At 37.7% G+C, this 19898-nt stretch overlaps 1 protein-coding gene across 1 annotated transcript in view; it reads left to right on the top strand.

Moving 5' to 3' along the window:
* The window catches only part of ARID2 (AT-rich interaction domain 2), a 191621-nt gene that overhangs the window by 140532 nt on the left and 31191 nt on the right, over positions 1–19898 (top strand). The window contains exon 14 of the mRNA XM_004711438.3: positions 10048–10199. Within this exon, the coding sequence (XP_004711495.1) occupies positions 10048–10199 (152 nt within the window). The remainder of the gene's footprint in view (positions 1–10047; positions 10200–19898) is intronic.

The raw sequence follows: 19898 nt of genomic DNA, 5'->3' as shown, positions 1-19898 counted from the left end.
CCCCAACCCTGGTTTTTGTAGTATTAAGCAATTTTCAGTTCTTAACTTTAACACATAATTTAAAGACTCTTTCAGTTTTCATAGACCCATATCAGTAACACTCTATACCCAAAATGAAGAAGCACTTACTCTTAACCAAACATCTTTCAAAACTTCTAAAAATGTATGTTAATCTCTTTTTGGAGTTTCTTGGGTGTTGTTGAGAATATGCCCAAAAAGGATTTTTGTATTTGATTCTGTATTTGCCTTTGACATGAGTATGTTTGTATGGCCCCTTTAACACAACTTTTATCTAAAGGATGGATCCCCTAAGGGTGTTCTTGTTATATTTATATATGAATTAATTTCATTTCTTAAAACATACTGGTGTGTGTGTGTGTGTGTGTGTGTATGTGTGTATGTGTTTCAGCCATTCTGCTGTTCATAATTCTGTTTTTCGCTCTTTCGTATTCTCATGTTTCTGCTGTTCCCTTTTTTATTGCTTATTATCTCATCTGTGCATTCCTTAGTAAATGAGTGTTTCTTAGGTTAGGATCAGTGCTGCTGAATTGGAACAATCAGCCTATAAAGAATTCAAGGGTGATTGTAATATCTATTTCCAATGACACTGAGACTCGGTGAACAGTTGTCTAGTAGCCTCTCACCTATTTTCTGGATCACTTCTCTTTATCCTCTCTCTAACCTAATTACCACCAGAGCCTACTCATGTCCCTTCTGAGACCATTGCCAACTGCTACCCATTTCTGGCCTGGATTGCTTCTCTTTCTTACAGTGATGACAGCAGATGGGATTGGGGGTCGGGGAGTGGAGGGAGCAGGGTTTGAAAGAGGAAAGAACAAAAAGAAGAGGCCCTTAGCTTCAGAATAGTTCCTTTGTTACTATTTATCTTTCCTCCCGTAAGTGGAGAAAGTCAGGCAATGTTAGTCTGGCTATAAGGAAGGGTTTGGGGGTGAGGTTTTTGGGGGTATAATAAGAGTTTTAATTGATAATATTTCCTACATCTACTCCAAAACACCTGAGCAAGTTAGGTGTTTTTGGTGGTAATAATTAATATTGAGTTATCTGTGGAAAAGAGAGCCTTTTGGTGCAATGGTTAAGACCTGCTCTGCTGTCAGCGGTCTCATCAGTGGTTCAAACCTACCAGTCAATTCAAGGGAGAAAGGTTTGGCTGTCAGCTTTGTAACGATTTTATAAAGCCTTGGGAACTCTATGGGGTACATCTAAGTTTACATTATGCAATGTTAACACATTCTAGGTACTCACTATAGTGGGTTTTTTAGATTGTTTTCTTATATATAATAATTTCCCAATAAATTTTATTTTCCTGACTGACATCTTAGAGCCCTTTATAATCCTATTTGTTATCATCAGCCAAGCCAAAATATAGACTCTATTACTATGGTGGTGTTTCATCGCCCTCAGTTTTTTCTGTGTTTAGTTTTCTTGTCAGATACTATACAGTATTAATACCTCAATACCAGAGAATAAATAATAGAGTAACACAAGGGGGCTTCCAAAAGTTAATGGAAAAATGAAATAAAGGATACTGGAATTTTCCCATGAACTTTTTGAACCCCCTAATATGTGCTAAGATTAAGATCTGTTTGGGGAAGTTGTACTAAAAGCATTTTCTCATTTAATCCTTAACAACAAACTGTGCTTTGTAGAAATCGTTGTACTATTTCAGATAAGAAGATTCAAGATGCCAAATATGTCGTCCAGTGTCGTCAATTAATATGACATAGTGCCAGCATTGAAATACGGGTGTGTCTGAAACCAAACCTCATGCTCTTGAACCACTTAACATTTCCCCCAATACTATTCTAAAAGATTTTTTAATAAGTAATAGGAAGTCCTGTATATAATTTGACCTTTTCTGTTACCAGATGTGACTATTACTTAAGACAATTTTAGGACATGAATGCAACTGCTTATGTATGAGCACATTGGACACATATTCATATCATCAAGCCATAAAGGAATATATTTTATTCATAATCTGAAAACTTTATACTAAATAGCTATGTATTTTCCCCTATAATGTAGTTTATTGAAAGAGCCACATTATTGTTTTCTAATATGGGACTGGGAGTTAGGAATTTTACTTTTTTTTTTTTATGCAGTCAGTATTTATTTGTATTTACTGACATATGTTTCCCTTCTCTATTTTTTAATGTCATTTTATTGGGGGCTCTTATAACATTCCATACATCAACTTTATCAAGTATATCTGTACATATGTTGCCATCATCATTTCCAAAACATTTTCTACTTGAGCCCTTGGTATAAACTCCTCCCCTTCCCCCTCCTTCTCCCAGCCTCATGAATCCTTGCTCAATTATATATTGTTATTAAAAGGGTAGCATGCGTGATAGCCATGGAAATGAGAACCAGAATTGTTATGCAAAGCACTTAGCAGAGTGTGTGATACCTAGTTAAGTTCTCTGGAAATGCAAACATAAGTAAACTATTTTCCATTTCTTGTCCTGTGTTACTGCTTCCTTATCCCTAGGCCCAGTGTGTTCTCCTCTGGAACTCGCCCCCACCCTCCTGTCTTTAGTTTGTAAAATAACACCTTGATTAAAAGTTTTTAAATGGGAAAATTAAATAATTTTTTAATTCGTGAAAAATAATTAGTTTCACACATGCCTTGAGTTTGTGATGGGTCTGTTTCCCACACATTTAACATCTCCAAAATTAAGATACATCTTAACATTATTTAGAGCTACATAAAAGAAGCAGCTTACAGTTGATATGTTTTCTTTAGTGCCACTGCAATATATAAAATAAGTATTTAAATTTTATGGAAATAGACTGTAATTTTATCACTTCTATAAGTATATAAGAAGCAAATATATGTAGTCCCAGTCATATAAAGCTTGAAACAGGAAATGTAATTTGTTTTACAACTTCGAAAAATAACTTACTTCCACCTTTTGTATTTCAGTAATTCATTCCATTATAGAACTATTTATCACCTATTACACACCAGGTATTATGCTAAACTCAGAATCTAGTGTGTAGCAGTGAGTTTGGTTGAAGGGACATAAAGGTTTATAAATCAATCTCTCGCCTATAGGAGAACTCAAGGTCAAGTAAGGGTGACAATACATTAACATAAATATATACTATGCACAAAAATTTTGTGAGAAAATGCCACTAACTTTTTTTCCTCCATTTTCCCACCCAGTCTACAGTTCAAACCCACTAACAACTAAGCAGGAAAAAGATGAAAGTAAAACTGCCCGTTCCCATAAAGACTTACAACCTAGGAAATCCTAAATAGGATTGGTAGGAGTCAGAATTGGTTTGGTGAAAGTGGAGTTTGTTCACTGTTAAACCCCAGCACCTAAATTAGTGCCACTATTCAGTAGAATATATGTTAAATCATATGAATTAATGAACAAATTATATAGAAAATTTTAGTTACCTCAGCATTTTAGGACTTGAAGTATTGTTTGGTTTGTAATGGCATGCCACTTTATATTTTCAATGCATCACCGTACATACATATCATTTATACGTAAAGGATGCCACTAAAACATAAATGAGCAAACCTGATAGCTAAAAAAATAAAAACAAGTATCCCATACATATTACTAAAGAGATTTGAATGTCCTTGTTTAAGAGCTAGTAGAACAGGTGTGTCTAGATAAGATAGGCTGGATAAACAATCTGGAGGAGAAAATAATAGGACTGACGGTCCCAGGGGGAGGTGGAGGAAAGGAAGTGGTGTTAACAAACCCAGGGACAAGGGAACAACAAGTGATCCAAAAATCAATGCTGAGGAGGGTGTAAGAGGCCTGGTAGGGCTTGATCAAGGGTAATGTAACTGAGAGGAATTACTGAAAGCCAAATGAAGGCTAAGCATGACAGTGTGACAATAGGAAAGAGCTAGGAGGCAAAGGGCATTTATATTTATGATGATGGAGAAATAAATTTATGTGCATATATTTATAGGGTTAGTATTAAGATCACAGATGGACATTGGGCCTCCACTCAAGTACCCCCTCAATGCAAGAATACTTTGTTCTATTAACCTGGCATTCCATGATGCTCACCTTCCCAACAAGACCACTGAAGACAAATGGGTGCATAAGAAAATGTGGTGAAGAAAGCTGATGGTGCCCAGCTATCAAAAGATAAAGTGTCTGGGGTCTTAAAGGCTTGAAGGTAAACAAACGGCCATCTAGCTCAGAAGCAACAAAGCTCACATGGAAGAAGCACACCAGCCTGTGTGATCACGAGGTGTCGACAGGAGCAGGAATCAAAGAACAAAAAATCATATCACTGAGAATGAGGTGTGCAGTGCAGAGTGGGGACCCAAATCCCATTTGTAGACAACTGGACATCCCCCTTACAGAAGGGTCACGGGGAGGAGACTAGCCAATCAGGGTGTAGTGTAGCAATGATGAAACATAACTTTCCTCTAGTTCTTAAATGATTCCTCCCCCCACTATCATGTTCCCAATTCTAGCTTACAAATTTGGCTAGACCAGAGGATGTACACTGGTACAGATAGGAACTGGAAACAGGGAATCCAGGACAGATGTTCCCTTCAGGACTAGTGGTGAGAGTGGTGATACAGAGAGGTGGGGGAAGAAAGGGGGAACTGATTACAAGGATCTACATATAACCTCCTTCCTGGGGGACGGACAACAGAAAAGTGAGTGAAAGGAGACATCGGACAGTACAAGACATGACAAAATAATAATAATTTATAAATTATCTAAGGTTCGTGAGGGCGGGGGAAACAGGAAGGGAGGTGGAAAATGAGCTGATATCAAGGGCTTAAGTAGAAAGCAAATGTTTTGAGAGTAATGATGGCAACAAATGTACAGATGTGCTTGACACAATGGGTGTATGGATTGTGATAGAGTTGTACGAGCCCCCAATAAAATGATTTAAAAAAGAACTAGTAGAACAGGTATATTTCGCCCTCGTACACTAGAGGGCTTCATAAAGTTTGTGGGAAATGTAATTAAGTGTTCATTGAAACATCACAAACTTTTTGAACACGGCTTCATAAATTTGTTTTTGAGGTTGAGCTGTTGGATGTTTAAAAAGTACCTAAGTGAAAACCATTGCCATTTTTGCCTGGATTTTTAAAATGTCTGTACATATGGGAGTTCCTGGGTGGTACATATAGAGAATGCTCTTAGCTGCTAATTAACTAAAAGGTTGTCTGTTTGAGTCCACCCAAAGACATTTAAGGATAATGGTCTGCCTGGCATTCTACTTCAGAAAAGTCAGACACGGAAATCTTTTGAAGCACAGTTGTACATGCACGCCCATGCGCAAACACACACATGCGTATAAAGGTGGGCAAGCACACACATACACAGGGCGGGTCAAGAATCAAGAGTTTACTTGATGACAGTTAAGCCTCAAGGGGGAAGTATTCAGTCAAAATCATTTTAGGTAAAACCATTAAGAATAACTTCAAGTTTGTGTTTATTATTAAGCACTGCTACTCGAATTTGTAGACCTATAATGTAAACTTTTAATGGTATTACCCTCAATCATGTTTGTTTATATGTCAGTGTCTCTTAAAAGACAAGCTTTGATAAGTATTGATTATAGTTGTATACTTAATAAAATGGGAAAAATTGATAGTTTAAGAAAATGAAGCGATATTGGAGTTACAGGTAGGTACCTTATAAGGGTTTTGGGGGTTTTTTAAGTTGAAGTGATTTTGCGTGTTCATGCTCAGAAAGATCTCTTTTCCACTGATTTATTTTTTTATTACTATCTTAACTGTACTCTCTAGACCTGTAGAGTAAATGCAATCTCCTTTATGTCACATGTAACATCAGTCTGACCCTTGTTTGCACTCGTTACTAATGTTTGAGAATATCTTTCCTTACTCTTTAGACTGCACGCTTCCCAGCTCTTTCGGTTCATCCTTCAGTGTTTCAGTGTCTAGTTTATTCATCATCACAGTTCTGATTTACTAAGTTCCTTTCAAAATGTGTAACTAGAATTGAACACAGCTTTTCATTACCACATAGTATTAAGGACTTAATTTTAGTATAATAAATCTTGAATGCAGCTTTTATAGCTCAGATTGAAATATTTAACTTTTGATTTTATTCTAAAGTTTTTGTAAGTTTAAGGTGTGTGGGAAAGTGAGGATTTAAAAGCACCAACTCCTAAGTCTTATATCAGAAATTACTGTCGAGTGTTTTTAATATGTTCAACTACAGCTAACTCTTGAAAGACAATAAAGGAAAGTAGGACTGTAATTTTATTATTATTATTCCTTTGTTAGACATGAAACTGATGTGGTAATTAGCTATTTTAGTTAAGTTTACTTTTTTTTTTAATCACAGCATTTTTGTATCACATCCTTTGTGTAGTATTACATTTCTGGTTACTTGATAGAGGGATTTTGAAAGTATACTGTAAACAATTATTTCTTCCTCAGTATATTAGGATAGTAATAGAGTATTTCTCAAGAGCTAGCTATTTAAAACAAGCATAATTTTGAAGCATACTCTTATACTTGGGTGTGACTTGGGCTAATGTTAGAGGATTTTCTAGTAAATAAAAGTTATTTAGGGGAAACACATAGTTTTAAGAAATTAATGTAGGAAGGAGCCAAAGAAAAATTTAACACCCAAGAAATTTCACACTTGTTATAATTTTGAGGGATTTTTCCTGTTTGGTTGAGGATTTTTTTGTTTTACATTTTAGAAATTTTCAAGCACACAGAAAAGAGGAATAACCATTCCCCCATTTGTCCATGTATCTTAAATATATCGACATTTTGTCTGTCATTTAATCTCCACTACCATCCCCCCCCCACAATATTTAAAGCAAATTTCAAACATTACTTTACCTCACCAATAAGTTATTCAGTATGTATGTTTTTACTAATTAAGGAATACATATATATACAAACACATGGGGTAAGTAAAAAAATATTCATATAAAATCATAGAAACCTTTATTAAACAAAAATAGCAAAATGTGAAACTATTGATTCTCAACCTATCCTCCTAAGTATAAATCAGCAGTTCTCAGCCTGTGGGTCGTGACCCCTTTGGGGATCGAACGGCCCTTTCACACGTGTCGCCTGATTTATAACAGTAGCAAAATTATAGTTATGAATTACAATGAAAATAACTATCATTAGGAGTCACCGCAACATGAGGAACTGTATTAAAGGGTCGCAGCATTAGAAAGGTTGAGAACCACTGTAAATGCTTCTGAAAGCAGTGTTAATATTTAGATAATCTTTTCCCAAGGAATTTTGCACTCTTCATTTACAGCATGTCAAAATGACAGTTTTGGCACCCTGGATCCCAATCACATTCCTTTTCAAGCTTTTTTTTTCTTTTTCTTTTTTTGAGTTTGTGGGACCAAATGAAGGTTGAAGGGACAAGATTAAGACTGCAGAATTAATTGATGGGGGTAATGCTTTCCAGCACAATTCTCTTTGGACAGCCCTTGTTACTCTTGAAGAATAAGCAAGTGCATTGTTGTAATGGAAGAAAATTCCTCAGAGCAACTTTCCTCACATTTTTCTCAAGCACAGTAGTTTTCAATTTTCTTCAAACTTCATGATAAGCCCATGATCAACCTGTGTCCTTGGAGAAAATCTATCAAGATTACACCTTTGGCTTCCCCCAAAATCAGTTGCCTTCTGAGCTGACCTTTCCACCTTGAATATAATTATAACTAAGACAGTAGATCTTCTCAAAGCCATTGCTTTCGGTTAGAGCTGTGTGTGTAAGGCAGTCTAATGTAAGGCAGACAAGTGTATTACTGAGAGTTTGTCTGCACTTGTCAACATAGCACAGAGATTTCTTTGAGCACATTTTGTTTGGAATTGCATGTGTGGACTAGAAACTTGGTAGCAATACTTTTTGACTAACCTTTGTATTTCCAAAATCTCAAATAACATTTAATAAAAGGCAATATCCAGTTATTACCTGAACCAACCTACTTCATGTTCAGTTTTTCCAACTTAAATTGGTTTAAGTAGCTTTTCTAAATTGGATTTTTAAAAATATTTTATACTTTACATTTGATTTATAAGTCTTTTAATCATTTAACAGCTTGACTTCGTTCATGTTTGCCATATCCTTCACTATATTTGGCTTAAAATATTTGTTAATTTTCTTATTGCATCTTATGTGACACTAGTTAAGAGTTTACAATGAGAAAATATATAACATGGATACAGGTTCTTAACTTTTTTTAAAGCTTAACTTACAGTGAAGATAGTAGATTTTACACCCACGTCTGTTAGGCTACTGTAGGGAATCCGGAAGCTCCCTTCTGAGTGACTGATGCCTCTGACGAAGTTGACTCTGGGGTGTTTGCTTCCCAGTTTCTCTGCGCCTGGAACTGGTCCTCTTGGATAATTACCAGTTGCTAAAATTTTCCTGATTTTTTATTTAATATTTACATTTTAAAGGAAATTTTGACTAATATTTATGATACACTAATTCTGTCTTCCTTTTCTGTCTCCACCCCCACCCCACCCCCCACAGACCTAGTTTCTCAGCATCAGAATTTTTATAAAAGGTAGTGATTGCCAGCTCTGTTTCCAATATTAACTTTTATTGAAAGGCAATCTAGCACTGTCACCAAACAGAATCGATCATCTTACTTTCAAACTGTGGTGCCTTTCTTTCTGCGTGTCTTGATTTGCATAATAATAGTAACAGTTACATCTGTGTACCTTTCCTGGTCTTTCGACCACCCTTACTGGTTAGATTTTATTAATTATAGTCTGTGTCACTGAGGAATAAGTTTTGGACTGCTAGCCTCAAGACCCTCAGTTCAGACCCACCAGCCACTCCACAGGACAAAATTACGGCTATCTGCTCCTATAGAGATTTAGCCTCTCTACGTAGGGTTGCTATGGGTCAGAATCAACTTGAGGGAAGTGGATTTAGTTGGTTTAGGGCATAGCTGAGGAATGGGGATCAGAGAGATTAAATAAATTATCCAAAATACAAAGTTGGTTGAAAGGCAAGAAAAATGTGAATCCTGATTTATCGAGCCAGCAAGCCACCAATTTCTCTAATATGCAAAAAGAAGTTTCTTTTCCCCCCCAAAGCTTAAAACTTAAGGTTTTTTATGACTTCACATTTTTGATGAGAACCTTTTCTTTGTTTTACTTACACGTTATATAACCTTATATTTTTGTGTTGTGAATGATTTTCTTTGAAGTGATTATGATTTTTCTTCTGAAACACTTTTCCAGTATTGCCTTATAAATGACTATATATAATGTATCATCTTTAAACAGTGTTTGAAAATGTTGTGCTACTGTGTCTGTAAGAAATTCAAGAATATTTTTGCCATTGTAGTATGTCAAAAATAAAATGAGATGTCTTTCTAAAAATTTTTATAGCATAATTATTTATTCGTATGTGTTGTAGAGAGAATGGGGTGGAATGAATATAGAAGGAAGACTAGCTTATATTTAAAAGATTTACACTTATAATTAGAAACCTTTTATTAGCATTACCAACCAAAACTTATAATTGAACTACTTTAAAGCCATGCTGCACTGCAAATTTGTTAATATTTGCAACATTATAAATATGTAGGTGTATAATTTTTTAACTATGAGCTGAAATTTTCTCAGCTTTTACTGTATTTTATATTCTTTAAAAATCTAAAAGGAACATACAAAGAAATAATGATTTGTCATTGATTTGGATCTTGTGAAAACATACTTATATAAATCAATGTGTACATTTATATTTCTCATCTAATCTATAATTTTGTTACTAATATTAAGCATCAAAAATCTCAATTTTTGGTCATTTATATTTTGTGATAATAGCAGCAATTTTATTGTGTTCTTTTCACATTTAATAAAAGAATCAGACTCACTAAAATATCTTTGAACAGAGTTACCTTTTAAAATAATTTTTAAAGATAGTCAAGTTACCTTAAGAAATGACTTTTCTACAGAATGGTAGATTATACATGTATGTATTCATGTAAGCAGATTATAAGACTGTCCTATAAAATAAAACTTTTTCAGTGTCATTTCACAAACTGCGTTATACTTTTTCACAGAACACTCCTATGGCACCGTCAGCAGCCGTGCAAGTGCAGGGCCACCAGCCCAGCAGCTCTCAGCCTTCTCCATTCAGTGGATGCAGTCAGCTTGGAGATCCCATGAGAAAGCCTGGGCAAAACTTCATGTGTCTGTGGCAGTCTTGTAAAAAGTAAATGGCAGTTTTATTTTATATACATAAATGTTATTTTTATTTTGGTGTGCTTCTTTGTTTAGATGATTGTCACCCATATAGTTTTATGAAAAATTTTATTAAGCCACTGCCGTATAGAAAATGATATTAAGAGTGATGTTTATATAGACTCTCTGGCACTTAAGCTAAGAAATGTATACAAATGGTAGGTAGAGCTTCATAGTTTTATGGTAAGTGATTTAGGATTGTGTTACAGTAATAGTTTTTAATATAAGAAAATCGGTTAAGAATTCCGTTTTATATTTGACTATGAAAAAGAAAAAGCTTTAGCATTCTTAAAGAGACTCAAACTTGGTGTCAGCTAGAGAATTTTCTGTAGTTGAAAGTTAGAGGCTACAATCTCTTAGGAAGAAAATGACTTTCGTAACTGGATTTATGGAGTAGATACTCCTTTAAAATTAGTTTAAAGCCGTGTCATCTCATCCATTAGTAACTAAGATAAATAATGACTTGAACTGCGTGTAAGCAAGGCTTTCTTAGGCTTGGATGGAAACTAGAATTCTCTTGCATAAAATAAAGACCTTTGCTCCTTAAAGACTCTTTTAAGACTGCGGAGTCACATTTCAGGGCTCCTGAGTAAGATGCTTATCTTAATCAGACGTCATACCCCTCATTGCTTAGCACATTAAAGACCGGATTTTTTTTTTACCAACTTGCCCAAGTGGCCGTGTATTTTTTCGGCTGTTAGGGTTTTTTTTGCATTAAACCATAAATGGGTTTACATCTCATCAACTTTTTATCATATTTATTTATAACTTTCAGTGTTTGAATATAAAACATTGTCTCACATTATGAAACAATATTTTGCGATGTATGCAAAACATTATTACTTTTATGAACTATAATCTTCATGAAATTATAAACTTCTTGTAAAAATAATCAACATAATCCATATCACTTTGAAAAACAATAAAAACACAGTATAGCAAACAAAAAAATACGTTCTTTGTTCCCCAGTATTCATTTGTTGATATGTTCCTTTGTTATACAATGTACTATTGTTACTATACTCTACAACTACGCTCTACAACTACATTGAGAACCAGAGACAGTGTGCAAATATTATCCCTGAGACACTGCACAAATGATCTCCTAGCCCTTTGGTTTGATTAGTTGTGGAGACTTTATCCTAAACAGTGACAGTTATTTCATATAATGTAATTAGCATAGGACCTATATATAAACAAAAGTTCCTAGTGCTTTTTTAATGTTTGGTACTTTGTATAACATTTTTCTCTGTGAAGCGGTACCTTACAAAATTTGCAAATATACCTGGTGCAAACTCTACAGGCTCTGGTAGGAAATTTCTTTTTTCCATTGCTTGAAGTGAACACGGGTCCATGCTGCTTCATGTCGCCTGACAGCCTTCCTGGTGGGTCTGTACGTGGTGCTCTCCCTGCTCTACTGGGGGGGGGCTGGACACCTCTCTCTCTGGTTCTGGAGAGCCTTCATTTTCATCGTCAGCAATCCAGTATTTTGCCACTGAAAGGAGAAGCTGCTTGTACTTCTTCTGGCATAACGACTCATAGTCTGGATTCAGGGCATTGTAAATTCTATAACAATTGAAAAGTCCACCGTTTATGAGATAAAGGATGACTTTTTGTCCATTTCATTGTTTTCCTTAGAATAGGATAATACGAGAGGTACTGATCTGCACGATCAACTCCCTTCATGTAGGCATTATATTGATGGGTACACACAGGTTTCAATAGATCCTCTCCAGTTTCTCTATTCTTCCCTGTATTGGAGACAGAAGCATCATGAATTGTTGATATCATTCTGACATCTCGCTTGTCTTTCCATATGAGGAGAAGAATGTCACCTTTCTACAGAAAACTGTCACCCTTCTTCATTCTTGGTGCTTTGGCTTTGAGTTAGCGGTAAACCTCTGTTCACTCTCATAGTACCACAGACTCCAGTTTTGTTTTTCAGTAGTAAATCAGCAGTAGAGGTACAGTTATAGTAATTATCCTGGCAGATATGGTGCCACATACCAAGATAAGGGCCAAGAACTGAAAGAACAGTTTCCTCCATTTCTTCCCTGCACCAGTATACATTTCCAAGTTGCAGATATAGCCTGTGTCACTCTCGCACACCATCCTAACAAGTACACCATGCTTTGTCATCTTTGCTGGGTTGTATATTCAAAACCTCAGGCGTCCTCTGCACGGAATCATCCCCTCGTCCAAAAACAACTGTTGCTGTGGTCTGTAAAGTCTCCTGAATTTACTGAGGAAATAAACCAGCACAGGTTGGATTTTAAAGAGTCTTCCAGAGCTATCGTCCATTTTCATGTTTTCATTAAAGTGCCAGAATGTCCATAGTTGTTCACATCTATTACAACTCGTAGTCTGCGAAAATATTGGGGTAGCTATTAGAGGATCTGTTGACCAATAATCTTTCCAGCTATCTTTTCTTGTTTGTCCTATTAGAAGAATTAGGGCTAAGAATTTACTCATGTCTTTTTGTGTAACGGGAGACCACTTTTGAGCGACATAGGTGATGGTTTACATTTCACTGAGGTTTGATCGTGATAAGTGCACAACTCCTTGCAAAACAATTCAAATCCGCAAACATCCAGCTCCTCACAGAGGCTGCAGAGTCACGTTGAGTTGGAAAGATAATAACCCCCGGATGACTTTCAAACATTTCCAAACTGGTGGTGCATGTCAATTTCACACCAGTCGTTAGTAACATGATTACACAACGAATCATTCACAGAAACAGAACCACCTTCATCGTTATGCCAGAAGACTTAAAAGCTCTGCCGCATTATGCTTCTTGCGGGTCTAATAATGTCACTGTCACTGGACACGTCCTCAGAACCACCAAACATCCATTCACACCGTCATCGCTTCTTCATATTCAACATCTGAATGATCATCGTCAAAAACTTCTGAAAGTATTTCATTTCCTTCCGTTTTCTGAATGAGGCCCTCTCTAAAAGTAGGTAGAAATTGAAGACAAAAACAGTAACTATTTGATTTAACCAAAATGCACTAAAATGCTTACTAAACAAAACAACATGAGGACAATTGAGTTTGATACATTCACTACCGATGTAGACACCTAAATAGATGAAGTAGTTAAAATATATCCAAGCGGATGGCGTCTGAAGACAGCACAGTGTAGAAATCACGGGTTATCTCGGGATCCGTCTATAACAGATGGCGCGAAACACTAGTGAACTCGGGATCCATGTGTTAGAAGTCAAGCATTTCATCACACTCTTCTTAACCAGCAAAAATTACCACATCCTTTTAAACTTTATATTCTAATGTAAGCTTATTGTACAGATTTGTGGAAGGGTTGTGGCTATTCATGTAGCTTACAGATTATTAATAGTATGCAAAGTTCCTACAGGACAGTGTTTATCAAACTTTAAATCCTAACCAGTAAAAAGGTTATGAAATCATTTTTATTGAATCTTGACAAATAGTGGGGGTTTTAAAATTATTTTATTGAGGGGCTCATACAACTCTTATCACAATCCATCCATCCATCCATCCATTTTGTCAAGCACATTTGTACTTTTGTTGCCATCATCATTCTCAAAAAATTTGCTTTCTACTTGAGCCTTTGGTAACAGCTCATTTTTTCCCCTCCCTCCCTTCCTCATGAACCTTTGATAATTTATAGATGATTATTATTTTGTCATATCTTACAGTGTCCGATTTCTCCCTTCATCCACTTTTCTGTTGTCCATCTCCCCAGGGAGGAGGTTATATGTAGATCCTTATAATCGGTTCCCCTTTCCACCTTACCCTCCCTCCACCCTCCTAGTATGGCCACTCTGACCACTGGTCCTGAAGGGATCATCTGTCCTGGATTCCCTGTGTTTCCAGTTCCCATCTGTACCGGTGTACATCCTCTGGTCTAGCCAGATTTGTAAGGTAGATTTGGGATCATGATAGTGTGGGGTTGGGGGGAGGAAGCATTTAGGAACTAGAGGAAAGTTGTATGTTTGTTTCATCATTGCTACACTGCACCCTGTCTGGCTCGTCTCCTTCCCGCAACCCTTCTGTAAGGGGATGTCCAGTCACCTACAGATGGGTCTTGGTCCCCAATCTGCACTCCCCCTCAATCACGACGATTTGATTTCTTGTTCTTTGTCTTTGATGCCTGATACCTGATCCCTTTGACACCTTGTGATCACACAGGCTGGTGTGCTTCTTCCATGTGGGCTTTGTTGCTTCTGAGTTAGATGGCCGCTTGTTTATCTTCAGGCCGTTAAGACCCCAGATGCTATATCTTTTGATAGCCAGGCACCATCAGCTTTCTTCACCACATTTGTTTTATGCACCCATTTGTCTTCAGCGATCATGTTGGGAAGGTGAGCATCATGGAATGCCAGGTTAATAAAACTAAGTGTTCTTGCATTGAGGGAGTACTTGAGTGGATAGCCTATGAATTTTTATAGGAGCAAAAAGCTTCATTTTTCTCCCACAGAGGGGCTAGTGAGCTTGAATTGCTGACCTTATGGTTAGCAACCCCACAAGGGCCCTCATAACAGGGAGACAGTAGGTTAGAAATAGAAAGAAGGCAATATGATAATGGAAGCAGAGAAATTTGAGATTTTATACTGCTGTCTTTGAAGATGGAAGGAGAGGCCACTAGCCAAGGAAAAAAATCTGGAAATGCAAGGAAACATTTCCCCTAGATCCTCCTTTGATAGTGACCCTAAATGAAGACTCACCATGATTCTGACCTAGTGAACCATATTTTATACTTCTGATATCCAGAACTGTTTGAAGCCACCAAATTTGTGGTAATTTAGTACAAGAGCCATGGGATCCTAATACACGTGCTGTACAGATGATATTCCCTCCTGTGCTTTTTAAAATTTAACAATGTAATGTCCTAGACAGCACCCCAAAGTACTCTATAGTGATATTTCTTATTCCTTTTTATATCTTCATGTACTCCATTGTATAAATCAGTGTTTCCTGACGTGGGGGCACTGGAATGATCCAGGAGCAGGGGACTGTAAAAGCAGATAACTACTCTTTACCCTGGCTTATGGGCTAAAATACAAAGGTTTTTTATTTCCAGGTGGCTTTGAGTAATTTATTTTATTTTACTTTTTCCTGACAAGGGAGTAAGAGTCGACGGTATAGATCAGGGGTGGGGAATGTCCAATCTGCGAGCCCTGTAAGCCCTGGAAATCATTAATACTACTTTCACACCTCACCAGAGATAAACAGTTCCCGCCATCACATTAGGATTACTTAATGCACCAGCATGGCCTGAAAATAATGTTTGAATATCCAAATGCCCCTTGGCAAAAAAGAAGTTCCCTACCCTTGTTATAGATAAAATACCGTTTAGCTGACCATTTCTCTATTGATAGCCATTAAAATTGTTTGGCGTTTCATCTTTAAAATAGTGCTGAATTGAATTATTTTGTTAACAGACAGTCATTTTGTATTGTTGCCAGTATACCTTTAAGATAAGGAGCTCTGGTGGCACTGCAGGAAAAGTATTGCACTGCTAACCCCAAAAGTTGGTGGTTCAAAACCACCAGCCGTTCCTAGGGAAAAAATGAAGCTGTCTGCCCCTCTAGAGATCTGTAGTCTCAAAAAATCCTAGTTGGGGGTGGGGGAGAGGAAATCCCTAGATAGGGTCACTGTGAGGCAAAATTAGCTCAATGGAAATGGGTTTCGTTTGGATCTGTGAGATGCATCTGTAGCAGCAGACCTGATGGATCAATGATGGATCAAAGTATTGTGGGTTATCTTGCTACATACTACTCGTTTTCTCCATAAGAGTTTGCCATTTTGTGTTTCTTTTTTGGGGGATGGGGGGTGTTAAACTTTTGTATTTTTGCTAACAATATTTGAAAGTGCATGTTTGTTTACCCATAGACTTACAAAGATAGTGTGTTACCATAGATTTAGTTTTAAGGTGAGAAGTGATTTCTCAGTGCCCTTTTAACGTGCAACTATGGTTCTAGTTCATACATGGCACAAGTTTAGCCCCCAAAGTGGATTTAATTAGTGATGACTGCAGACAAGTTCCCTCAGTAACACACTTGTCTTAGCTTCATTAGGATGTCTTCCAAAATAACCTGACAACTTTGAGCCATAGAAAAAAACTATTTTTAAGTCAGCGCTAAATTTTCCACAAAACTCAAGTGGATATCTTCCCAAATCACTGAAGCTTTGAACCAAGTTTCCCAGAATGTTGCCCCATGTAAAACAAGTTTTTAGATGAATTGTGCATCTTATGGAAGGTCGGGAAGAACTCAAGTGAACAAGGCAGGAAAAGCCGTCGGCGTCAAAGAATGAAGAAATCAGTGTTGGAAAAGACCACAGAATTACCACTGATTTGAGAGATGCTGATGTTGGAGCGCATGTGGTTCGGCATCTTTCATTTTAGGCGAGCATCTAGCCTCGGCGTGGTTTGGGCTGGACAGGCGACAGAAGGATGAACTAAGGTCAGCCAGTTCAAAGACTCGATCTTTCTTTCCCTCAGCCTTTTTAGCAGAATCGAAGCCCATGAAGCATGATTTTGGAACTAATTATAACTGGGTGAGAGTTCTAGATTTACCAACGCAAACCAGAAAGCAAGGGCCAATCAAAACAATGGATTTTGAGGAGGTCTGCTGGGCCAGTTCAGTTCAAGGCAGAGGGGTCAGCTCAGCAGGTTATGGCCATTGTTTATGGAAATTCCAAAGGATCATCCTGATACATTTTTTAATGTACAATAACTGTGGGGGGTTAGTATGAAACAGCTTGAAGAAAATTGCCAATTACGATAGTGAGGAATAGGCCTGGAAAGTTGAACCAAAGAAACTTTTCCCATCGTGACAGTGTTCCTGCTCATCCTCCTACCTATTAAAAGGTCGAGTTCAGAGGACAAAGAAGTCTGAATAGAGGATGTACACTGTGCAGACAGGAACTGGAAACAGGGAATCCAGGACAGATGAACCCCTCAGGACCAGTGGTGAGAGTGGCCATACCGGGAGGGTGGAGGGAAGGTAGGGTAGAAAGGGAGAACTCATTACAAGGATCTACGCATAACCCGCTCCCTGGGGAACGGACAGCAGAATAGTGGGTGAGGGGAGACATCGGACAGTGTAAGGCATGAAAAAATAATAATTTACAAATTATCCATGGTTCATGAGGGAAGGGGTATGGGAAGGGAGGGGGGTGAGCTGATACCCTGGGCTCAAGTAGAAAGCACATGTTTTGAGAATGATGATGGCAACAAATGTACAAATGTGCTTGACACCGTGGTTGGATGTATGGATTGTGATAAAAGTTGTGCGAGCCCCAATAAAATGATTTTTTAAAAACGAAGTCTGAATGAACAAGATTAGAACTGTAAGGTGGATTGGGTAAGGTTTCCCAGTTAAATTTATGGTAGGACAACTTCTGCGAACCCTCAAATGAGCAGGTGCATTGTCATGTTGGGCAAATTCCTTGATGTAACTTCCCAGCTTTTTTTCTCACTAATGCACTTGTCATTTTTAAATAATCCGAATCATAGCAAGCCCCCATGTTTCCTGTGTAATTTGAAAAAGTTAATAGGCTGGCCCATTTTGGAATACCCAAAAGCAGTCACCATAGCCTTTTAAGCCAACCTCTGACTTGAATTGAACTTACCCCACAGTTCCTTTTCAAAGCCACTATTTGGATTGGCCCTTGCTCTCTGGTTTGCATTGGTAAATCTAGAACTCTCACCCAGTTATAATTAGTTCCAAAATCATGCTTCATGGGCTTCGATTCTGCTAAAAAGGCTGAGGGAAAGAAAGATCGGGTCTTTGAACTGGCTGACCTTAGTTCATCCTTCTGTCGCCTGTCCAGCCCAAACCACGCCGAGGCTAGATGCTCGCCTAAAATGAAAGATGCCGAACCACGTGCGCTCCAACATCAGTATCTCTCAAATCAGTGGTAATTCTGTGATCTTTTTCATCACCAACTTCTAAAATTTTTTGGTGTTGACGGCCTTTCCTGCCTTGTTCACTTTTGAGTTCTTCCCGACCTTCCATAAAATGCTTGATCCATTCTAAAAACTGTTGGCATTCCAGTAAGCTTCAGTGATTTGTGAAGATATCCACTTGAATCTTGCTAAAAACTTTGTATTAGCCCTGACCTCAAAATAGTCTTTTTTCCATGGTAAACACACACACACACACACACACACACACACACAATTTGAAGGCACCCTAATGAAGCCAAGACAAGTGTGAGACTGAGGGAAGTTGTCTGCAGCCACCCACTGATTGCAGAGGCATGCTTAAATATTAAATACATCATGCTTGGAATGCACATGTGCATGTCTGAATCAGACCCCTGGTTTCCATACTTTTCACTTACCCTTTTGTATCACATTTTCTTTTTCCATATACCTGTTCAACATTTGGGTTGTGTCTAGCTTTTTCTTATTGTGCTTAGTGCTGTGGTTAACACTGGTGTATATTCGTCTGCTAGCGATCCTCTTGTCAGTCTTTTCAGTATATGTACATAATAGAATTGCTGAGTCATGTGGTACCTCTGTTAAACTCTGAGGAAGTGCAAAGCTATTTGCCACAGCACCTGCATCATTTTAAATCCCATCAGCAGCGAATTTCTCCATATTCCTGGCAACATTTCTTTTCTGTATATCTGATGTGAGCCGTACGACTGAGGGTGAAGTGATAGCTCATTATGGTTTTCATCTCCTTCTCTCGAATGATGTGGCATCATTCTATGTGCTTTTTGGTCGTTTGTATATCCCCTTTGGGGAGGACATGTTTATTCAGATCCTTTGCCTGTTTTTTCTATTAGTTGGTAGTGCTCCTTTCCTTTCCTTTGACATGGGGGCTGGGGTGGTGGTGACTTTCTAGAACAGAAATGTATTTTCTCATGGTCTGGAGGCCAAAAGTCCAAATGAAGATCTACTCCTTATTTGTTTCTTGTATGACCTCCCTCTAGGTTCTGTTGACTGGTGGCAATCCTTGACATTCCTTTGCCTGTAGCCTGATGCTCACATGGTGTAGGTCTTCCTTCTCACATGGTGTAGGTCTTCCTTCTGTATATATCTCTGTCTATTCTCTTTTCATAAGATACCACTTAAAAGTGCTTAGGTTTAGGCCTCACCCTACCCTGGTATGATTTCATTATCAAAAGAAAGGCCCGTTTTGCAAACAGCCAGTGTTCATTTGTATCACACCTTATGTCAATAGCAGTAGGTAGAAGAATCAGTATTCCCAATATAGCCATATACTAATCAAAATTCTTTTTAAAACACTCCAAGTTCAAAATTCTCTTATACTGTTCCATTCATATACATATTATGGCCTTAGGCCTGTGGCTGGGTGTATCCACCTCTGTCATCATGGCTTTTTCCCTGGGGAAGTGCAGAAGTGACTTTTCGTCCCTGAGCTGCAATTTAATATTCCTTTCAGCTATTTCAGCTCAGAATAACCAAGGAAAACTTCTCGGAATCAAAAGGTTCACGTCCCATGCCCTTTCTTGATAACTTAACTGACCTCCTCTGGCTAACCAAAGGAAAAGGAAAATCCAACTCCCAGATTACAACAACCCTCCATCCTTAGGGAAACCCCACTCCTTTAGTACCACATTGCCTTAGATTGGGTTGTTCAGAGAAAGAAACCCATTGACGCTCATATTTGTATGAAGAAAGGACTTTATATCAAGAAGGGATCCCAGC

Source organism: Echinops telfairi, unplaced genomic scaffold (assembly GCF_000313985.2).
Source record: "Echinops telfairi isolate 266 unplaced genomic scaffold, ASM31398v2 ScPeMD7_12;HRSCAF=54, whole genome shotgun sequence".
NCBI classification, from domain to species: domain Eukaryota; kingdom Metazoa; phylum Chordata; class Mammalia; order Afrosoricida; family Tenrecidae; genus Echinops; species Echinops telfairi.
This window is presented reverse-complemented; position numbering and strand designations above follow the sequence as displayed.